Source organism: Jatropha curcas, chromosome 2 (genome assembly GCF_041381405.1).
Source record: "Jatropha curcas cultivar XTBG-Jc1 chromosome 2, XTBG_Jcur_1.0, whole genome shotgun sequence".
Taxonomy (NCBI): Eukaryota; Viridiplantae; Streptophyta; class Magnoliopsida; order Malpighiales; family Euphorbiaceae; genus Jatropha; species Jatropha curcas.
In genome coordinates, this window is record NC_143152.1 from 3,168,894 (window position 1) to 3,187,523 (window position 18,630).

Sequence of the window (18,630 nt, forward strand, 5' to 3'; positions counted from 1 at the left end):
TTATTATTAGAAGAGCACTTAGGAGGGTATACCCTTCTTTTCATTGGAGCAGGTGGACATGGCAACACCTTTGGTATTTTGAATCTTTGAGCCTTTGGTGTAGAACAGGAAGAACCCTTTTCACCATCTTCTTGGACATCTTCGGAGTTCCAAGAACAAGGCAGATCCATTGGTGTAATGTCTTTGCTAATTCTTGAAACAACTTCTTGTTCTTGCTTCTTGAATCTTGATCTTGCTTTTCTTGTATTTGAAGGTGCCATTTTTGAGATGTTAGAACTTGAATAGCACATGCATATATGAATTTTTGATATTGCTGTTTATTTAAATGGCAAAAAAAGTTTGGTGTATCTTAGTGACTGAATATTTTATTTAGTTTTTATAAAGCAGGTGAAATTGAAATGGGATGAATAAATATAAAAAAAATCAACCAACTTTATTGGTATTTTTTACTTTATGCGGAAAACTAATATTGAAAGTGTATAATTGTGAGAAAAAATAGAAAAATAATAATTTTTATTCATATTTTATAATAGAAAATTTATTCACTCAATATATGTAATAAATAAATATAATATCTCTAAATTCTTTAAATATGAAAATTGAGGAAAGTGTTAAGAAAGTGGGAAAAGTAGGCAATAGTACTTTGGAAACTTGGAGGACTTTTGCAAGAAGAAAGCAACAGAAACATTCCAAGATACCCATTTAATAAGTAGTTGAAATCTTGAAAATTTATGCATACAATGAGTAAGTCCAAAATAATGTTACAGCAGCAGCAGCAACTGCCACCACTAGAATACCAAAATTATTCAAAAACTCTACCAAATCTTGATAAGATTGGTCCCTTTTTCAGGAAGGAAATTAATTTATGCAAACTTTTAGAAATAATATTTTAAAAAGTGATGGAATGATTTCCAAATTATATGCACAGGCCAGGCCAGCATAGGCGTTATATGTAAAAGTTAGGCTAAGTCACTACAAGAAGGATTCACCTTTAACGTCTTCGGTCAATATTTTTAGTACCTCATACTTATTTTTCTTTGTTAATTATACCCTTTGTCCAGAATTCGTTAGTTGGCTCCACATCATATTAATTCACATTCTTATGGCTATTCTTTCACTGTTCATCTTTGCTTTTAAAATATTTAAATTGGAAAATTACATTGTAGAGACAACTTTCTTCTTATCTTACTAAAGTCTGAAAAATTTCGCTATGGATTTACAATTAATGGACTCTCCATGGATTCTCGGTGAGCATCTCGCACCGTCAATAATCCCAAGGTCTACCAAATAGGTTTTTTTCGCTCCTGGAGCTGCATCACTCGACTACACCCGGTCGGATTCTAGATAAAGGTCAGAATTGACAATAAAAATTAAATACAGAGTATTGATTGGCAAAATTAAAAATATTAGCCAAATTTAAAAATAAATTCAAAAATTCAAACTTTTTTCTAATGATTAAGCGTATAAGTTTTAACTTAAATTAATATCACGGGAATTTTTCAGACATAAAGCTAAACTAATCGGTCAACATTAATCAAAGGAGATGGCACAAGTTAAATAATTCATTTATTTTATGTTAGTTTTGCATTTTTGGTAATCTTATCCTCTATTGTTTTCTCTACACAACAGGGTAGCTTTCTCCATGACTCATCAAATTGGTGAAAATAACGGTGGCCAAAAGAATTCGAAATTGAGACCTACCACTGCTCATCTCACTCCTTATATAAGTAAAAAAACTAACCATACCACAACCTAATCGACTAAAGACTTATTTATAATAAAAATTACAACTTTCATTCAGAGGAGTCTCTCGAAAACTTTAGAATGCCATGACAATAAGAATACAAAATTTAGAGGCAATCTTATGCATTAGAGTTAGCAAAAAACTAACATCTGCTTTACTATGTTTTCTCTGCTTTTGGTCCATAGAGTAGAAACCAAAGGCCACTAAGGCTCATTATCCATGAAAAAACTATTTACTGGATAGCCTATACCACATACTCATGGGCCTAGGCCTAGAGTTCACAGAACCATCCGAAGTTAAACGGGACAAAAAAATTTTGGCCACGAGATCAAGTATTGGTCAATTTCTGATAACTCACTTTCCCTTAAAAAAATTTCCATTCACCTCCAGTTCTTTTCTGCAACTGGCCATTCCAGCATAATTTCCTGAATTTGGCAAGTACATTTGCCATACAAGAAGCTCCCCTACTGCTTCCTCCATCTCAGCTATCCTGATTTCACTTTAAACTTATAGTAACATGCATGCATAATTATCATCAAGAATTACAAAAATATTACTAATTAAAGAAAAAATAAAACGAGGGTCCACAGCAGAGAAAATTAGAGAAATTATGTTTATATTGGATAACATAATGAATGAGAAAGCAAAAAATGGACCCAATATAAACTTCTGCAGTAAAAAAACAATGCAGTAGATGCTGAACATTTCAGTTTAGGAATATCTCATTGGAACTATCTTCTCAAACTACTCTACAATCTTGCCCCCATCTGGGGAAAAAAAATGGCATGCCTTTAAATTGGTTTCAGATTGTCACTGCCATGGATAGTTAGTCCTACTATACAGAATTGAAATGGAGAAAACAAAAAAAGATTAGTTTCATCACAATTTAAATGAACCTATAATTCTGAGCCTGACTATAATGATTCTTCTGCTCCTGACCTCTGGCCAGCAAAAGGAGGCGGTGGGGGATCCACTGTCAATGTACCTTCTAATACTTTCACTACCTCGTTCATCGAGGGTCTCATTCGTTTGTCTGTTTGAAGGCACCAATATGCAATTCTAAATGCTCGCTCCAGCTCCTGTACATCAACCTCATCACCAATTCTTTTATCTACTGTCCTTTCCGGGTGCCCCTCAATCCATTCCTTATAAGTCCACTCACAAACATCCTCGACTCTGCAGCAGCCGGTTACTAATATCAACACCATCTTGCCAAAATCCTCCACATCTTTCTCTCGAACACTTGTTGCCCCAGAATGAACCATCCCCAACCCAAATTCACTCAGCTTGGCTTCAAAATTTTTATCCAATAATACAGTTTCACATTTCAAATTTCCATGGCTTATAAACTCCCTGCATCCTGTGTGTAAATAAGAAATAGCTCTTGCCACACCTAAACATATGTCAATCCTTCTTCTCCAGGTCAATCTCTTACTCAACTCATCATCTTCTAAATATTTATCCATAGAACCATGTTTGACATACTCATACACCAAAATTCGCTGACCTAACTCACAACAATAGCCATTAAGCTTCACTAAGTTTTTGTGATGTATGCTTCCTATTTTCGAAACAGCAACCCGGAACTTTCTTTCTTCTATTGTTGTTTCCAAGTCCTTAATTGCAACTAGCTGTTGGTTTGGAAGCACACCTCTATACATCTTTGGCCCAATTTGATGTTTGAAATTTCCTGTGATGTCCTTTATTTCAGCAAAGGACAGCATCATTACACCCTTTGAGTTGCTGCTCATGTAGGCTAAGGCAGCCTTCTTCCAAATCAAATTTCTTTTTCTATAGAAGTAGCAGCCAAGCACTAACTGAACCACAGCAAATAGAACAAATGTACCTGAGGCAGCTCCTATTAGACAAGGAATGCAAAATCCATAAGAGGGCTTAGCTGGAGATTGCGCTGAAGAAGATGTGACAACGTTGGGATTAACAGCTAATGGGTCATTACATGACTTAATAAAAGATATTGAACTTAAAGAGGGGCCTGAATACCCAGAGAAGTAAGGGGTGGTTTTCATCCGGCATTGAGCAGTTCCATCATTTGTGAAGGTTGCGGCCGTACAAATCGGATTCCTCATACACAAGGTCTTGCATTGCTGCAAACTAGTTAGGACAACAGAATCACTTGGTGGATAAATCTCATAAAGAAATGTATTGTTATATTCTTCCACATTAGAACCCTTGGTGCAATCTAGTGCGAAGCATTTTGAGTTAGGATCAGCTTTTATCTTAAATGGGCATCGGCATACAGCTGAACCTGATGCATTGAAAGCACAGACGCCATGTTGGCCACAGGTTGCAAACACATTGCACTGATTCTCAACAGCTTGCCAAACTGATCTCCAAGATTTCAAAGCATCAATCCATGAGTACATCCGCAGATTACCATCAACATCTAGCCTTAGTAACCGAAAATCTACAGTGTCATTATGATCTTCTCCATAGACAGACCAAATGGGTTCCGAAGTCTGGTTCACAAGTTGCAGAACTCCGTTAGATGTAATAACAGCACTGAGGTTCAAAGCAGACGGATTTTCACTATTCCAATACATGACATTACTTTCCCATCTTAGCTGTAACTGCCCTGAAGCATTCATGTAAAGACTATAATAACTTGACACAGAATTTTTGCTTGCAGCTCTAAGTCTTTTATAAACAGATAAATTCTGGCCGGGAAGAAGTGTATCAGTTGGATTGTCAAAGCTTTGCCAAATAACATCTCCCGCTGCATCCAGTAAAACAAGATTGCCATCGTCACGAAGAAGAGCTGAAACAACTGATTGGCCAGTTTTACTACTCCATACAGTGACTCCCTTCAAAGAATCAACCAAAACCAGTTCCCCACTTTTTAAAAGCTGGAAATAGGACTTGTTACCAACTGTAACATCAGCTCCAGCAACCCAAACCACAATTTGTTTACTAACAGGAATAGATTTAGAATTGAAACGAATCCCTACACTATACTGATTTGGCTGATCAGAAGAGTTAAAGAATCCAATAGCAAAATTACCATTAGGAGAAACCCATGAATCATTTTCCTCTACAGAAAGTTTTGAACCTAAAGAAATTTGTGAGTGGACCACATGAAATAGAAAGCACCAAATAGAGATAAATTGCAGAAGAGGTGAAACATGGGAGAATCTGTCGTGTTTAAGCATACTTAATATCCTTAGAAATGCAACAAAACAAGAAGCTTACAAAGCCACTAAATTAATCAGGAAGAACTTCAAATTGCACATTATGAGGCAAAACTCAAGGGAAAAACGCAGGTAAATATCTAGATTTTTAAGATTGAAAATAATGTGACTCGTAAAATAAGAGATTCAACTCAAGAAAGGGAACCTTTCAAAGGTTTGGTCAACGACCGACTAAAATTCAAGGCTAATGTATCACATTTCAAAGTTTATAAGGAAAAATCTTGCCCAGATCACAGAATTTCAAGGGCTAATGATGGAACAAGCAGAAAACAATGACAACGAAACAGATTGGAAACCTATTCAGAGTTTGGTACCTGAAAGTGGAAGTGAAGAAGCCAGAAATTCAAGAATCCGGCGTTGAGTGCCGCCTTGACCATAGCCAAAGTATCATATCTTTCCTATTGGGTCAGTGAACAAAACAGGCATGTGGGCATCTAATATTTTTGACCAGGCAAACAAGATTGATGAATATTTAAGTAATAAAATTGGGAAACTGGATGGCTTAGATGACCTGTACAGAAAGAGAACAAGGAAAAATAGTTCATATATATTTTTTTTAATGGAGGCAAAGCAAAAAAGAAAAAATTGGGTTGTGATAAAAATCGAAACTTTTTTAGGCACACATGGGACCCAATATTAGGCCAATGAATTTCTAGTCCTTACTACATCAATCACTTTCAGGAATTGAATAAATTAATTTCTAGACAATGATACTGATGAAAAACGTCAAAATTTTAAAAATTTATATATATATATATATAAAAGAAGGGCACTGTAACAACTGCTGCAAAAGCCAGGACTTTGAATAGCTGGTAAATCTAAAAGAAACAATCCATAAACATAAACTACAGAGATTAGAACCAACTCATGAAAAATGAACGGGGTTCTTATGATTTAAGTGAGATATTTTTTGTGTTCCTAAAAGCCAAATATTTTCCAGGAAAGACAAGAAACGACTTTCAAGTTAAGTTTTCTTTATCCTGAAAATAATTTTCCCGGAGAAACAAACACAAATACAGACTGGAAAGCAAATATTTAACAAGATAAGATGTATAAAAAGAAATTACCAGAAATGGTGAGAGACCAAAGAAGAAAGATATGGCGGATTTGAGACTGGAGAGGCAATGTGGCCTGGAAAAGAATTTGACTTTGAGATACTGAGAAAGAGAATCACTGGAAAGACAGAGCAAGTTGAAGTTACTTATGAGAGCAAGTGTACGTGAGTGTGAAATGGAATACAGTTTGCGACTTGTGAGAGAGAGAAATCAGAAATGATTTTGTGTGCTTTTTAATTTTTCCTTTTCTTTTCTTTTCTTTTCTTTTTCCTTTTTTTCTCGCAGTTTCCAATTTTTAATTTAATTTTCCGTTTTTGGTGTTCAGGCGAAGCAGCTTTAGATAAGGGACCATTCACTGGAAGTGCATGTCAGGATCCAATTGAATAATGACACGTAAGCCAATGAGGGAGTGGTTGGTGTCGGAAACTTTGGACCATTTGGTGTGGTGCCAAGATTGAGTTCGGAAATTTTAGTTGAGGAAATTATGAGATAGGGACATGAAAGGAACACCACACCCTTTTTATGAATTTTCACATTGAATTTCAAATTTTCAAAAGGGTAGTAAGTAAGAGTTTTAAAAATAATTGCATTTATTTATATTTTCAAAACTAACTGTTTTAAAATGAAATAAAAAAATTTGAAAATATTTTAAGTTTAACAAAACAAAATGAAAAAAATTTGAAAATATTTTAAGTTTAACAAAACAAAATGACTAAAATAATATTTTACAAATTAATTGAAATTGTCCAATTACTAGTATAATCTAGATAATTAAATGCTTATTTAAGAACTATCTAAAAATTTTAAACGATATACAAAAATGGACAAAATGAATAGTTTACTTAATTTTAAAAATTTTGTAAAAAAAATAAGTAAAATATTTTATTAACTTAATTTAAATATGATTTGAATTTAATTAATATTGATACAATGGGCAATTATAAAATTAAAATGAATTTTAAGAAATTTGCTTTTTTTTTTTTTCCTTTCTGCAATTACTTTTGCTTTGCCTATTGTATCCCACTCAAAATTGAAAATAAGCCAAAAGGCATTGAATTGCGTCACACCTAATGATCTGTACACAAGGATACAGCCAATGAAAACCATAGCCCCTCGTGTTAATGCTAGCTTTTTATGGCAGAAAAATATTATTAAATTAAATATAAAATATTACTGAGAATTTGTTTCGTGATATTTGGACAGTCAACCTTTGACCACTTAGCTCCACCTAAAATGGGGGAACTTCTCTATTGTCAGGAGAGCATCCAAAACCTCAATTTTTATAAATCTATAATTGTTAAATAATAAATAATTTATAACATTGATAAGAATTTAAAGTGAAAGTTTTTATATTAAATCAAATATTCATTTTAAATTAGTTAGATGTTTTTTGGCTAAATTTATACCATGAATTTTTTTTTTCCGCCAATTAGACCCAATTTTTTATAAAAAAAAATTAAAAAAACATACTTTTTTTAACAAAAATTAGTAATAATAATGACTATTCAAAATCACTAATAATCAAATTTTTTATTGTATTTTTAGCAAATTATATATAAGAATTCCTTTAAGGATAAACAAATACTTTCCGTTCCACTTTTATCGCAACATTTAATTTTTTTACAATAATTGAGAAAATAATTGGAATACATTGATTTTTTAAAAAATATATGGTGAAATGTCTAAATTGTCCTTCTTAAAATTAAAAGTTTCCCATTAAATTTTATTACAAAACACCTAATAAATAAGGACAAAAATAAAAAAAAATTAATATACTCTCAAAATCTTAAATGAGCACTTAAAATGGAATAAGTTAAAATGTCTATTCGTTGCTATTAAAGTGGAATAGAAGGAGCATAATATATGATATGCAAAGTATTTGAATTTATAAGCTATAGCTAATTGGTTTCTACCATGCCTTTAAACCATAAGAAATCTTGTTAATCCTTTTTCCAACATAAATTGCTTATCTTTAACTAATGACTAAGATGTGATCAATATAATAATGCATAATGTATAATTATAAAAGTAAAAGATGACCATATGATTATTTGAATTTGCAATTATACTTTGTTGTAATGCACCTATTATTAATTAAACCAAGCATAATATTGGCATCCAATGACTTAGCTCTAGTCAATGGTTGTTCCTTGCTTTTCCTTTGGAGTTAGGTTTTGACATTGTAAATATTAACTACTTATCCATATTTTTCCACCGCGACGTGCATTTTGTGATTATTGTTCGTCGCCCCGCTTCTATTTGCCTAGATGTAATCCAAGAAGGTTCAAGTCGGGTCAATGCAGAGGAAATGACTACATTTCCATATTATAAAGTATTAAGTATATTAAGTAATAAATAAGTAATAAAGTATTAAGTAATTAAGTAAATGTTAAGTAAATGAAATAAATAAAATAAAACTAAGTATAAATAAGTAAAATAGCTAAAATAGAATATAGATTTTACCACTTAGGTTTTGACATTGTAAATATTAACCCACTCTTAATATATGCTCTTATATGTTAAGCATTTTGTTCCTTAGGAAAATTTTCTAAGAGAGAAGATTGTTGTTGTTTAGATATTTGATTTAGGAAATGTTTTACCTAGATAGTGTCCATAGCCCTATTCATACAAACCAATGATAATAAAGTTTTTTTTATTGAAATGAGGGTATTTCTGACTATCCACTGAAAAAAAAAGTCGGAATACTTTTTAAAGAATCTTTACTGTCATTGGTTTGGTCTATTAGCGTGGTTATAAACTCGGTCTAGACAAATAATTTCCTTGACAATAATTTTCTAAATACTTATCACATTTGGGTATTTCACATTCCTTAAAATATCATTCAAGTTGTCTAAATTACAATAAATTATTAAGTGAATAGACTATATTATCCTTAATTTTTCTAAGTTACAATAAATCATTGAGAAATTGAATTAATCACTATTGATCATATACAAAAGATAAAAACGAAAAAAATTTACTAACTGTCAGTTGGTCTAGTGGGATGAGGCGTTAGATCCTCTAAGCGAGGCATTGGATCCGTTAAGCAACGTTCATGAATCAAATCCTGGCGTTGTGAATGGAAAAAATTGGGTTAGGAGGTCTCGGCTATGCCAGATACTGGGTTGGTTAAAAAAAAATGGAAAAATTTATTTATTATTTTGGATTTACCTTTAGTTCAAGACAATTAATCACTATATAAAAAGGTTAACTACTCTCAAATATGAAATGCATTGCAGCATTTACACTACAGAAACCCTAGCTGTAACAGCAAGAAGAATAAGGTCAAGGTTTATATGATTAAGAAAAGAAAAGTAAGACTCTGTTATAATAACAAGAAGATAATGTTTCTTTTCGTGCATTTTGAAAACAAAAAGAAAGCTGAGACTGAGATTCTTCTTTTCTTTTTTATTATTATATTTTTCATTTTTCCCTCAACAGAAGCATCCTATTCCCTGCATCCATTGAAGCTCGTGCATGCAAATTGCAAAGTGCCAACAGTAAAGCAACAAAGCTACTAATCTAATAGGATTAGTTAACTTATTAGGGAGGATAATTTTTTCTTATATTTAATTGTATTTAAAAATATTAAAAAATTCATATTATGAAATATTATATTGTTTGTATATAAAATATTCTGAGTTATTTACCGACGGAGTTATCTGAGTGGAAAAAAAAAATTTAAGTAAGAGGTGAACGACTCGAATCTTATAAATAGAGAAAATTTCCGTTGAGAACTACTTTTTTATAAGTCTAACACAACGTGAGCAAGATTATACTTAGCTAGCACAATGAATTAGGAAATATGTTATTTAAACGGGAAAAAAATATTCGAGTTATTTTAATGTTTACATAATTTTTATTTAAAACTTGCCCCTACAAGTAGAAGCTAGCTGTTGGAAGAAGAGGATCCTATGCATAATTATCAAAGGAATATTTGACTTATTGGTCTTTTTTTTTCTTTTTTCCTTAACAGGATATGTTATGTACAATGCTAGGCTGCAATCTTTTTTTCTTTTTTTTTTTTTCAAATATCTTCTCTTTTGACTATTAAATATTGATTTGTTTAGGTTGAATTTTCAATATTAAATCTGAATCAACAATTTAATAAACTGAATATTAAAAAGTAATATCAAAGTTGATGGTTGAATTTTTAAAGCCGCGGTATATAGTATTATTTTGTAATTGTATAGTTATATTTTTTCATTTAATAAGTTATCTAACTTATTGAATCAACTTCAAAAATAAAATTTTCTATTAAGATAAAATTTAGCTTATAAATTCAGATAAATAATTTTTTTAACTCAAATAAATAAATTTATTTCATTATATGTGAACGAATAAACCGTGAATAAGAGTCTTAAACTAAAACTTCATTGGCACTTGCTGGCCATTAATGTTTAATTATTTAATAATTGACAATACAAGATGGGACCAGATTTAGTATTAGAATATAAATACAAGAAATAACAAATATTCTTTCATAAAATTAAAATAAATCAAAATAATAAATTGTTCTTCTAACAAACAAGAACATAGAGAGACTATTATGCTTTTTCTTTTAATGGAAAATGAGAAGAAATTAAGGAAATTAAATTCCTAATTACCCTTTATTTTAGTCATTTCCTGACTTGATCAATTTGGATGGTTCAACTACCAAAATTATAAACATAATTTAGAATTTTATATCAGAAAAATGAAAACTAAATATCTAAAGTAGTTAATAAGTTCCCATCAAATGTATATATATATATATGCAATTCCCTCAGTTTGAAATAATCAATTCTTTTTAAAAAATAGTAATGGCTCTCCGTTACAAATCTCTGACTATAGATAGAATTACATCCAGTCAAATAACAGATTGTTAAAATGTTTTTTAGATAATTTCTAAATCTTTATTCTTTTATTTATTTATTTTTAAATAGACTTTGTAAGTTTAGTTTATTTTATTTGATTTAATTATAATGCATTTTGATAGAAAAATGCAAAATAATCACATGCACCATCAACGTGGTGACAAAAGAGAAATAGATGCTTGGTTTACAGAAGATGATTTCTGATCAGAGGGAGTTGATTTTGCAACTACTCGACCTACAGAAAATGCAGGTTCTGTGGGTAGAGGAAGCGTTATTGCATCACTTGCCAACATAACAACTACAGAAGACATTGTTGGTCTGTCTGCTGGGTCCTCTTGCACGCACAATAATCCTATGTGTATGCATTTCAACACCTCCGCCGCCGCACTTGACTCCATAACCAATGGGTCCATCAACTCCAACCCTTCATTTTTATACCAGAGCTTCCACGCCTGAAATGATATACGAAGTCAGAGTTAGAACTAGACTATTCTTTGCTAGAATTTTCTGTTTGAAAAACTAATAACTATACATACAAAAGTTAGGAGGCTTTCGCCCTCTTTAGAAACGTGAAAGCGATTATTCTTTTTCCCACTGATTATCTCTAGCAGGATGACTCCGAAACCGAAAACATCAGATTTAACAGAAAATAGTCCTTCCATTGCATATTCTGGCGCCATGTATCCGCTATATATTCCAAATGTTTGAGAAAACGAAATATGATTAGATGTTAATTCCCCGCTAGTTCTCAACTTTACTGACTCTGCAATAGTTTATAGAGTGATTTGCATTGAGATTTAAGAGCAATCATATACTTACTATGTTCCTACGACTCTATTTGTATTAGCCTCACTTTGACTTTCACCAAAAATCCTTGCCAATCCAAAGTCTGATATCTTTGGATTCATGTCGTAGTCGAGCAAAATATTGTTCGTTTTGAGGTCCCTGTGAATAATTCTGAGTCGAGAATCTTCGTGTAGGTACAAGAGACCTCGGGCAACTCCATTAATAATGCTAAGACGTCTTTGCCAATCAAGTTGCACATCCATCTTCGTATCTGTAAAAGATCAAAATGAAATTCAAATTAATTAGTCATGTTTTCTGCCTTCCCACCTTGGTAGTTTTTGATTCTTTTCAAGTCTGAAGAGTCTAACCAAAGAGAAAGAAATCAAGACTTTTGTTGGGCATGTACTCGTAGACAAGTAACTTCTCATTTTTCTCCAGGCAGCATCCCAAGAGTCTGACAAGATTTCTGTGTTGCAATCTTGCAATTAAAACGACTTCATTCATGAATTCCTGCAGTCCTTGACTAGAGGCTCTTGAGAGCCTTTTTACAGCAATTTCTTTGCCATCTTCTAACGTACCCTGGAAGCATCTATCAAATTATGCAATATACATAGAAATTCCAATGGGTGTAGATACCAAGCACTTGGAGTTTAACAGAACACCTCCAGTTATTGATAGATAGGTCAGTGTGCTAGAATAATTGGTTACCTTGTAGACTGGACCAAATCCGCCTTGTCCAAGTTTATTTTTTTCAGAAAAATGCTCAGTAGCTATGTGCAGGACATCTAAGGGGATCAAAAGGGAATCCCGGGAATTCACTGGTTTCTGTCCATGAATATTTTTGCTCGGATCATCTCCAATATTTACTCTTGCAAAGTCAAGTAATTGAACCTCTTGACTATTTTCTTTCTCATCTAAAGCAAATTAATTTTCAATTGATATTAAAGAAATAAGCAATGTAATTGATTGGTTAATTTGTTGTAATAGTAGTAATCATCATATAAATACCTTCTTTTGTATTCTTCCTTCTCCATAACGTATAAGCACAACAACTGAACAGCAATATCCCAAAAATTGCAGATAGACTTGAGCCGACTTTGACCCATGTTGCTTTATTTTTCTCTTCTGCTTCAAACCCACAATATTTCAGGCATTAAAACCCAACTCGCAAATCTAAAAACTGAATTTGTAATTTTCATATTTCTCTAGAAATTCAAAAGAAAGACTAAGAAATCAGATAGATAACAGAAACCGAAATTGAAGTAATAAAGAATTGAAAGTCGAAAGCCTAGCTACCTTTCTTTCCTATATCATTGATGAAGGGAGGAGAAATATTAAGTGGAGGTGGAGAAGATGGTACTATTGGAGATTTAGCAGTAGAGTCATAGAATGGATATAAATCCCATCGGATAAAACAGCTAGGATATATTACATAACCTCCTTGCTTCCCACGGCAACAGGAGAAATAATTATTTCTTGCTACTCGTAGACAGTAGCTGCAATTGCTGTTGGATATATCAGGAGTACACTGCATTAGTGCATATATTCTTTGAAATGGTCCGATGGACGCTTCTTTCGTCCCAAACTTAACCGTAGACTCAGAAGTTTCTGTTGCCAAGTCCTCCGTCAATACACCCCAAATTTGATCAAACCGTTCCATAGGAATGTAAGATCCGAGTTCACCGGTATTATAGCCAGCATCGATGGCGTTCATCTCCAACTGTCCAAAAAATGGGCGATTTCCGTAATGTATTTTGCAAGGATCCCCAGTCCAAATGATTGCTTCTTTTTGGTTAGAACAGTTTGTAGTTATTTCTTGAATTGCAACATTGACACATTTGGAACAAGCTTCTGATGAAGAGTCAACTCTGCAAAGCACAAGACCATAAATTTTGTCTGTGCCTTGGCCTACGGTAGTTGTGTTGAAGAAACCTCCATTTGCCGTGAGGTTTGAAGCTAGAGAAGAGAGGATGAGAGCTCTGTTCTTGGCATATTTACTGTTGGTTGTGAAGTTTCCTGTGTCGTAACATATCCGCAGAGCATTGGCAAGATAAAGGTTGATGCCTATGAGAAGATGGAAAACAAAATCTATACAGATTATAGATTGCATGCCTAAGCCTGTGAGATGGGATATTGCAGAACGTGGAAAACCAAGGTCCCAAATTGAGATGAATAAGTCCTCATTAATAATACAGTTTACTTGACTTGCTTCAAGCACTGTACGCGAAGTCAACCAGCTTCAAATTTTGAAGCTTCAAAGTCTTGGTTTAATTTCTCCCCCATCACAGTCAATACTAATTCGAGGCAATTGCAATACTTCTTTAAATTTTGAAGTTGGGCCTTATTGGGGCAATATGGGCCTAAGTTTGGGGTTTTTTTGCTTCATTGTATGTATATAAAATCACAAAAGCATGAAAACATGCTACAACTTTAAGTTAACAATTATTAAAATACAAATAAATTGATGAAATCAATTGAAGTGAACCGATTTAATTTTTTTTTTCAATTTTTAATATAAAAAATTTTAAATATTTTTTATTTTAAGTTTAATTTTTATTATATAACATCAAAAAATCTTTAAAAAATTGAATTGGACTAATTCAATTAAACTCAATTTATAAATTATTTGATCCGGTTCAATTTTCTTTATTTAGCTTAAGCACAGTAAATTAAAGATGAAAATGAAGAGATTCATAATTGTACATTATTAGATTAATTTCTTCAGAAAAATGAAAATTGAAAAAGAAAAAGAGGGAATTTTATTTTTTTTTAGTGATGAATTGACTGCCAAAAAGACTCCAAATTCTCATGTCAATAGGGAGAATGACTGCCAACAACATATCATATAAATTTTTTTTCCTTTTTTCTATTGAACCATAATTAATTTATTAACAATAAAATTCCAAAAACTGTTTGGCTATATAATAAACATTCATAAGATCGTTTCAAAGCGACCCATCCATGGCTAAGATCATTCCATTTGTAATTTGTTTAAGTTTTAACCAAGAGGCTCTCTTAGTACTTCCTTCCTTACATAAGGGACCCACTAATTTTTAATAACAATAATTGAAAAACATCCCCACAATTTATTAATCTCAATTGGTTAAAAATGAGAGTAAGATTTAAATTTATTGAAAAATATTTTTAAAAATAATATTTTAAACATATTTTATCAATATAAAATAAATTTGATCGAAACTTAATCGAAAATAACTCGTTAAATAAATTTAACGAACCAATCTCAAATCTAGTAGGGCTTGAGTTTGAACTTGTAAGCAAGTCATAGTTCTCGTAATTTGACTGATCTCTACATGCAAAATCTTTTTCCAAAAACAATTCTAAAATAAATTATATTCCAGTATTATATAAATCTAAAATTGAGTTTCTAGCAAGTTCACAGAAACAAACAGAGAAGCAATCTTTTGATTAGAGCCGTCCAGACAACCATCGATTTCCACGCGTCAATCACCATATGGTAACGGGTCCACTTTGGTCCCCTTGATTGGGAGCTTAACGGGCCATACACAATTTCCTTCTCATATATTCCCATAATAACAATAGATGAGTTAGATAATGTGTCCATTTTAGCACCTTGGCCCTACCCACAAAAATTTCTAAAGTCCTTTTCCTTTTTCTTTTTTTCTTTTTTTTTTTTTTGATTTTTCTTTTTGATTTATTTATAAATATATAGTTGAATTTTTTTTTTTTGAAAGTAAATAAGATCATATATTTATATTAAATCATGAAAAATAAGATTTGCAATATATTGGGGAGTCGAGTCCCATAGACGGAAATAAGGATGTAAACATGCCATACGAGCAAGAGCATGTGCAGGCTTGTTACCTTACCTCCTAACCCAAACCAATTCACTAGATGATATTTGAGAAAGCAGTTTTTTAATCTCTTCTAGCACTGGTGCCCAATCGAAATAAGAATCAAAACCAGTAGTTACAGCTTGAAACAGTCGCAAGCAATCTGTTTCCACCAGAACCCTATCAATAGATCTCGTGATCAGCCAAGATAAGACCTCCCTAAGGCCGATGGCCTCTGCGATGTGAGGTTTTAGCACCCCTGCAAAATGACCTGTGCAAGCTACCAAGAACTGTCCATATGTCCCCTCAGTCATATGGACAGCTGCATCAACATTACACTTTACAACCCCAGTAGGAGGAGGAGCCCATGTCGGAACTAAAGTCGACGGTACAGAGGAATTGCTTCGATCAATCTGCGCGTTCTTCCATTCTCTAAGAAAGCTGGTAGCTGCCATGACAATGTTGTAGGGAGCAATATTAGTTTGTTGCCAAACCCGTCGGTTTCTGTCAAACCAAATAAAGTAGCACAACACACCGAATAACAAGCAGTGATCATCACTGCACCGATCAATAAACCCCAATAGAGTATCACTAAAATTAGTGGCTGATCCGTCCAACGGAATCCCTGTTAATGTCCAACACAGTCGAGCTTTCTCATAAAGGAATAGCATGTGCATTGTTGTCTCGATTTCGCCGCAAAAAGGGCAATGGTCATCCTCTGTAATCCGCTTGCCAAATAGTATAGATTTCGTTGGTAGAATATTACGACACGCTCACCACAGCCAATGCTTAACCTTCGGTGGGGAATCTAATTGCCATAATTTAGCCCAAATTGGCGAAGTTGCAATTGCTTCAGGTTCCACAAAATTAGGCAGGACAAGTTTGTAGCCTGATTTAACAAGATATTCCCCTGAAGTAGAGAAGTTCCATATTAGTGTATCTGCATGGGTAGTCCGAATAAACGGGATGGATAGAACCTGTGACACCTCCTCTGGAAGGAACAGTTCGGTAATTAAATCCGCATTCCAACCATTAAACATCCTTAGATTTCCAACTGACATGTTCTCAGAACCAGGGACAACAGGGCTACATGGGTACAAATCATTATCATTTGGTAACCACGGGTAATGCCAAATGTTAACGCTTGAATCGTTGCCAATTCTCCATCTATACCCTCTTTTGAGAAGTGATTTAGCCGAGACCATGCTTCTCCATATAAGGCTGGGATTATGCCCTAGGGGCGCATCCAAAACATTCCCCCCAGGAAAATATTTTGCTCTGAGAACGGAACATAGAAGAGTATTCGGTTCGGTGACAAGTCCCCCATGGATTGACCCTACTGCCTCTACATGCATAAATAGAGTCGAAAGCCCCTCAGAACATAGCAGAAACAAGTACGGAGATAGAGGGCACCCTTGTCTTAACCCACGAGATGGAGTAATAAGACCAACCCTTTCACCATTAACAAGTACATGATACCTGACCGATGTAACACACATCATAATCAGCTGAATGAACGCTGAACAGAACCCAAGTCTTCTCATTATAGCTTCTAAATAGGACCAGTCAACTCGATCATATGCCTTACTAATATCAATCTTTAGAGCCGCTGTTTGTTCTTGACTCCTCCCGCGGTTTTTCATAGAATGTATTATTTCAAAGGCAAGAATTACATTGTCCGTAATTAGCCTCCCAGGTACAAAAGTGGACTGACATGGGGAGACAATTTTCCTCAGGACATGCTTCATCCGATTAGCTAAAACCTTTGCCACAATCTTATATAAGACATTACATAGGGAAATTGGCCGCAGATCTGTCACAAATTCAGGTTTATCAATTTTTGGGATGAGCACAATATTGGTCTCATTCACCAGATTAGGAAAAGAGCCGTGTGCAATCCACGTTTACAGCAAGTAGTAACATCTGAACCCACAACTGACCAAAATTTCTGAAAGAAACATGGATTGAACCCATCAGGGCCAGAACTCTTGTCCGGGTGCATTTGAAATACCGCCGATCGAAACCCCTCATCAAGAAAAGGGGCCATAAGACTATCATTATCAGATTCAGTGACCCTAGAATTAACATGTTCAAGAACAGGACTAGACTGAACAGGTGTGGCCGTAAATAGTGTAGTGAAGTATTCTAGAAACACAGTATGCATATCCCTCGGTTCTTCCTTCCAGTCACCTCTCTAGTCCTGGATACCTAGAAGATAGTTTAATTTTTTATGTGAGGAAGTTGAGGAGTGAAAGTACCTGGTATTTTTGTCCCCATGAGCAAGCCAAAATATTTTTGATCGCTGTTTCCAATACTGCTCTTCTTTAAGAAGCAAATCACCAAGTTGCTTTTGTGTTAAAAAGCACTCCTCTGAACTGTCACTATGCTGGTGGACTCGAAAGCCATTAAGTCGGGTTTTAAGCAATTTAATTTCTTTAAGGAACTTGCTACGTAATTCACGTCCCCAAATTCGCAACCCAGCTCTGCATGCTTGCAGTTTACCCATCACATCACCGTGGGCTCCTCGGGCCCAATTATGAGTAACAGTCTCATCAAGGTTAGGCTCCCCAATCCATGCATTTTCAAACTTGAAGCTAACTTGTCTTTTAGTCCTTAGGTCAGTGCCCAATAAAAGCAATAATGGAGAATGGTCCGATGTGCCACTAATTAAGTTGTGAATCGAAGCATTTGGGAAAAAACAAGACCATGTATCTGAAACCACCATTCGGTCCAATCTTTCCTCAATTTTGTTACGTCCCCTACCAGACCGCCATGTGAACGGATACCCTACCATACCAAGATCGGAGACCCGACACACCTCCAGCGCTTCTCGAAATCTCTCAAGATTACGTAGCTCATAAGGATGGCCCCCCTATCTTCTCATCATCTGTAAGTAGATTATTAAAATCGCCCATTAGATGCCAAGGAAGGTTGTGCTGACCAGCTAGAGTTTTAAGGAGAGTCTAGGTGTCTGGCTTCCTATGATGTTCAAGGAACCCATATACACACGTCATTCGCCAAGTATGCGGTCCATAAGTTATTTGCATATCAATGTGATTTGGGGAGTAGGAATAAAAATCAACATTCAAATTGTTATTCCAAAAAACAGCTAAACCACCACTTCGACCTAGACAATCAACTGAAAAAGAAGAGGAAAAACCACACTGCAAA

The 18,630-nt window shown here is 33.9% G+C and overlaps 3 protein-coding genes across 3 annotated transcripts; all 3 read right to left on the reverse strand.

Annotated features, from left to right (window-relative positions):
* Positions 1-2,406: 2,406 nt before the first annotated feature.
* LOC105645193 (curculin-like (mannose-binding) lectin family protein / PAN domain-containing protein) lies at positions 2,407-6,267 on the reverse strand. Its single transcript, XM_012230725.4, has 2 exons — positions 6,018-6,267; positions 2,407-5,461 (listed from the first exon to the last, which is right to left on the reverse strand). Exon 2 carries the CDS (start codon positions 4,909-4,911, stop codon positions 2,659-2,661), a length of 2,253 nt encoding a protein of 750 aa, XP_012086115.1. The 5' UTR covers positions 4,912-5,461; positions 6,018-6,267; the 3' UTR covers positions 2,407-2,658.
* A 4,338-nt stretch (positions 6,268-10,605) lies between these two features.
* On the reverse strand, positions 10,606-13,793 carry LOC149498065 (cysteine-rich receptor-like protein kinase 34). The gene is made up of 7 exons (XM_089717974.1): positions 12,944-13,793; positions 12,656-12,772; positions 12,356-12,561; positions 12,016-12,226; positions 11,681-11,918; positions 11,398-11,548; positions 10,606-11,313 (listed from the first exon to the last, which is right to left on the reverse strand). Exons 1-7 carry the CDS (start codon positions 13,755-13,757, stop codon positions 11,011-11,013), a joined length of 2,040 nt encoding a protein of 679 aa, XP_089574100.1. The 5' UTR covers positions 13,758-13,793; the 3' UTR covers positions 10,606-11,010.
* A 1,698-nt stretch (positions 13,794-15,491) lies between these two features.
* Positions 15,492-18,253, reverse strand: LOC149498066 (uncharacterized). Its single transcript, XM_089718152.1, has 4 exons — positions 17,718-18,253; positions 17,368-17,534; positions 16,237-17,272; positions 15,492-16,017 (listed from the first exon to the last, which is right to left on the reverse strand). Exons 1-4 carry the CDS (start codon positions 18,251-18,253, stop codon positions 15,492-15,494), a joined length of 2,265 nt encoding a protein of 754 aa, XP_089574278.1.
* Between the last annotated feature and the right edge of the window lie 377 nt (positions 18,254-18,630).

Excerpts from the sequence above, each read along its gene's own strand:
- LOC149498065 (XM_089717974.1), bottom strand. The coding sequence starts at position 13,757 with ATGCAATCTATAATCTGTATAGATTTTGTTTTCCATCTTCTCATAGGC. Across the intron at positions 12,562-12,655 it reads AAGGAAGAATACAAAAGAAG|ATGAGAAAGAAAATAGTCAA; the intron begins GTATTTATATGA and ends AATTTGCTTTAG. Across the intron at positions 11,549-11,680 it reads AATAGAGTCGTAGGAACATA|CGGATACATGGCGCCAGAAT; the intron begins GTAAGTATATGA and ends TGGAATATATAG.
- LOC149498066 (XM_089718152.1), bottom strand. The coding sequence starts at position 18,253 with ATGGTAGGGTATCCGTTCACATGGCGGTCTGGTAGGGGACGTAACAAA. Across the intron at positions 17,273-17,367 it reads TTCAGATGTTACTACTTGCT|ATCTGCGGCCAATTTCCCTA; the intron begins GTAAACGTGGAT and ends AATTTGTGACAG. Across the intron at positions 16,018-16,236 it reads AAGGTTAAGCATTGGCTGTG|TGATGATCACTGCTTGTTAT; the intron begins GTGAGCGTGTCG and ends TGATCGGTGCAG.
- LOC105645193 (XM_012230725.4), bottom strand. The coding sequence starts at position 4,911 with ATGCTTAAACACGACAGATTCTCCCATGTTTCACCTCTTCTGCAATTT.